The sequence below is a fragment of the Rhagoletis zephyria genome, unplaced genomic scaffold (assembly GCF_001687245.7).
Source record: "Rhagoletis zephyria isolate East Lansing unplaced genomic scaffold, Rhagoletis_zephyria_1.1 Rzeph_scaffold_12926, whole genome shotgun sequence".
In the NCBI taxonomy this organism is placed as follows: Eukaryota; Metazoa; Arthropoda; class Insecta; order Diptera; family Tephritidae; genus Rhagoletis; species Rhagoletis zephyria.
In genome coordinates, this window is record NW_016169999.1 from 1 (window position 1) to 3,221 (window position 3,221).

The 3,221-nt window shown below is 38.5% G+C and overlaps 1 protein-coding gene across 1 annotated transcript; it reads right to left on the minus strand.

Moving 5' to 3' along the window:
- Window positions 1–1,315: 1,315 nt before the first annotated feature.
- On the minus strand, window positions 1,316–1,819 carry LOC108377894 (uncharacterized). The gene has a single exon (XM_017634189.1). The coding sequence runs from the start codon at window positions 1,817–1,819 to the stop codon at window positions 1,316–1,318; it is 504 nt and encodes a 167-aa protein (XP_017489678.1).
- Window positions 1,820–3,221: the final 1,402 nt, after the last annotated feature.

A 3,221-nucleotide genomic window follows, 5' to 3' on the forward strand; every position in this document is an offset into this window, starting at 1 on the left:
GCGAAACGAAAGAAGAGTAAGTGTCAACTCCTGCTGTATGGTTGGTCCCCACCATTAGGATATCATTTAATGATTTGTTGGATGATGTCCGAGCAGACGCGTCAAACACTACCCTGAGCTTTGTGGTCTCATTTTGTGGCTTAAGTACACAATGGTGCGGGATAAAATAGTGAGGTGATTGCAAATTTACTTTAGCTATCGGGGACATATGGCATAGTGCTTGATATTCGTCCATGAAATCTGTGTACATTTTTTTAAGATCAGGTTGATTTTGAAGGCGCCTTTCTAAGGACAAAAATCTTTTACGAGCATTCTCGTGAGACTCGCCCAATGTGTCTGGGGCTAGTTTAAACGGAAGGCGAACTTGTATGCGGCCTTCGGTATCAACAGTCACATTCTTGATAAAATGCTCCTCGCACTCTTTTTCTTCTTCGGTGACGCAATTCGCTTTCGGAACAAGCTCTTCTATTTCCCAAAATTTTGCTAACATCGAATCGGTTGCAGCTTCAAAAGTCATATTACATTCTACGCTACGAGATGTTTGAGTTGAGCGTTGTTGGCCTCCAATTATCCATCCAAAAACAGTGTTAGCGGCGCACGGTAGACCCTCTCCTAGCGACATCCTTCCGTCAAGCAGTGCTTCAAAAAATATCTTTGTACAAATTAAAAGATCTACTCATTGAGGCTTATAAAAAATAAGGGTCTGCAAGCTGTATACCTTTTGGTATATTCCAGTCTTTACTACAGATAACTTGATCGGGTAACTGGGCAGAAATTGTTTTTGTTATAGCAAATGTTAGGGTCCGCTCAAAGTTGGTTAATCGCGATTTAATAGTAGTCGAGACAGCGTGCGTAAATTGAGTACGAATTTGTCCTACACCAGGCTTCCAATTCAGTTGAAGCCGTTTTGCCGATTGTTCTGTAATAAAGGAGAAAAAATGTGCAAATGTGTGTGGTGTGCGGCCCTACAAACTGTGCATTTAAATTTAGATGGGCATTTTGATACGACATGACCTTTACGAAGGCAGTTAATACAAAGTGAAGAGCGCTCCACGAAGTTAAATCGTTGCGAAACTTGTAGTGATAGGAATGAGGAGCAGTTGCCTAAAGTGTGATCAGTTTTATTGCAGTAGAAACAACTAGATTGTGAGCTGACAAAGGAATGCGCAGGCTTATGTGAGTTATTTCTTGGCTTTATTTCCCGTTGATCCCCAGATGAATCACATTTTCTTACTCGGCCTTCTTAAAACTGACAGCGACGACTTAGTACATCATAGCAATTTTCCCACGTAGGCCATGATCGGTACCCTTGTTTTTATTCATACGTCTCCTTAGAAATAGAATCTACTTTTGAAAGAGCCACATGAGTCAACATTGAATTCATTATTTCTGTTGCTGAACCCAACGGCAATAAAGATGCGCGTACAGCAGATACAGTATCAATTATGCTGCGCAATTGGTGAGGCTCCGGCTTTGTCATCTTAGGCAAATTAAATAATGTGGAAATATAATCCAAAAAAATTAAAACATTGCTGTCATATCGCTCTTTTAAACGCGCTAAAGCCTTGGGGTAGTTAGCATCGCTAACCTCGAACGGTTCGACAACCGCCAACGCTGGCCCCGACAAGCAATTCAATAGATAGTTAAATTTATCGACAACGGCTATGCTAACATCGTCGTCTACCATGTTCTGAAATGTGCGAATAAATCTTTTATAGTCACTATATTTTCCATCAAATTGTGGTAGTTTTAGTTGTGGCAAACGATTATGATGTGACGATGTAGGAAAGGTATTGGAATTCAAGACAGTACTACTCATTATTGAATTGCGAAGATTAGCGGTCACAATTGGAATGATTTTTGCTTAAGCAGAGACAAACAACTCTTCCAAATCGCTTCTAGAATCATCCTTTGGATTTAATTTTTCGATTTTAGCTTGAATTCCTAACACTTCCTTAAAGTATGATTCAATTTTTTCTAACCTGCATTCCCAAATCGTGGCATCGGGTTTTTCTTTTTCAGAATCAACTTTGTTTATTAATTTAATAATACTTTGTATTAATATAGAACGTTCTAGTTCCAGTGAGTGTAAGCTATAATCTTTTGTGGGAGTGGATTTTTCGAACTCGTTATCACTCATTTTAGGTTATGCGGTCCAAACCAAATGCGAGATTTAAATGAAGTGTAGCAATAAAGGATGAAGCGAAGGTATGAATTAAAGTAATCAACGATCGATGAAATATTGAATTTTTCAAATAAAATAACAATCGACTCGCAGAGACAGGCCAATTCCCTTTGGGTAACGTTATTTATTGGTCCATGCAGTATACTTAATGTACTTACTTTTTGACTTATGTATGTATATATGTCGACAAAATGAACAGTTTTGCGAAATCGACGACTGTGAAGCTGACAGTGAAGGTAGCAGCGAAACGTGAGCGTCAACGTCTTCAGCGATGTTTCAAAAGGTGTGTTTCGACAACGTTGATGTATGTATGCTACTGAGGCTGCACTCACGACGACGATGACAACGTATGAATGCTGATAGTACTTGAAAAGTGTCAACGAAAGTTATGGTTAGGACTCCAGAAAGGCCGATGAGTTTATGAATCCGTTTTGGTCTCCAAGAACACGATGCCAAAGTTTGCTTTGAGGCTCCAGAATCCACGACGAAAACGTGTATGCACTAGTGCTGCTAGGCTCCAGAATCGACAACGAAAGCTGTGCAAATGTTGTTGGACCCCAGAAGTTACGAAAATCAAATATTTGTGCTATTACGAATATTTAATACATGAAACGTAATTTGTCCTGTCACGGTCGCCAAATTTATGTATGAATAAAATATCGGACTACTGCTTGGAGTAACGAAACAACGAGTGCCTTTATTATATCAGAAGAAAAATGTGTATGTATATTCAATATAGTGATGATCGATACCCTTTTAGTTGGAATTAATCGATAGCTTAGAATTTCTATATGAGGTGGTAGATAGACTATACATCTTAAGTGGTAATTACATATTGCTTGAATTTAGCGGCTCTTAGCTAAATATAACGAATGATGGTTTCCTCCAACAGTGTTGCCATGAAATAAACGAAATTTATCATAAGCTTATAACTAATCTGAATAATACTACGTTGAAATGGATCACCTTTGTTAATATATGGTTCGTAGTTGTACTTTTAAGGCAAATCCCTTATTTCTCATTTGTTCCGTTAAAT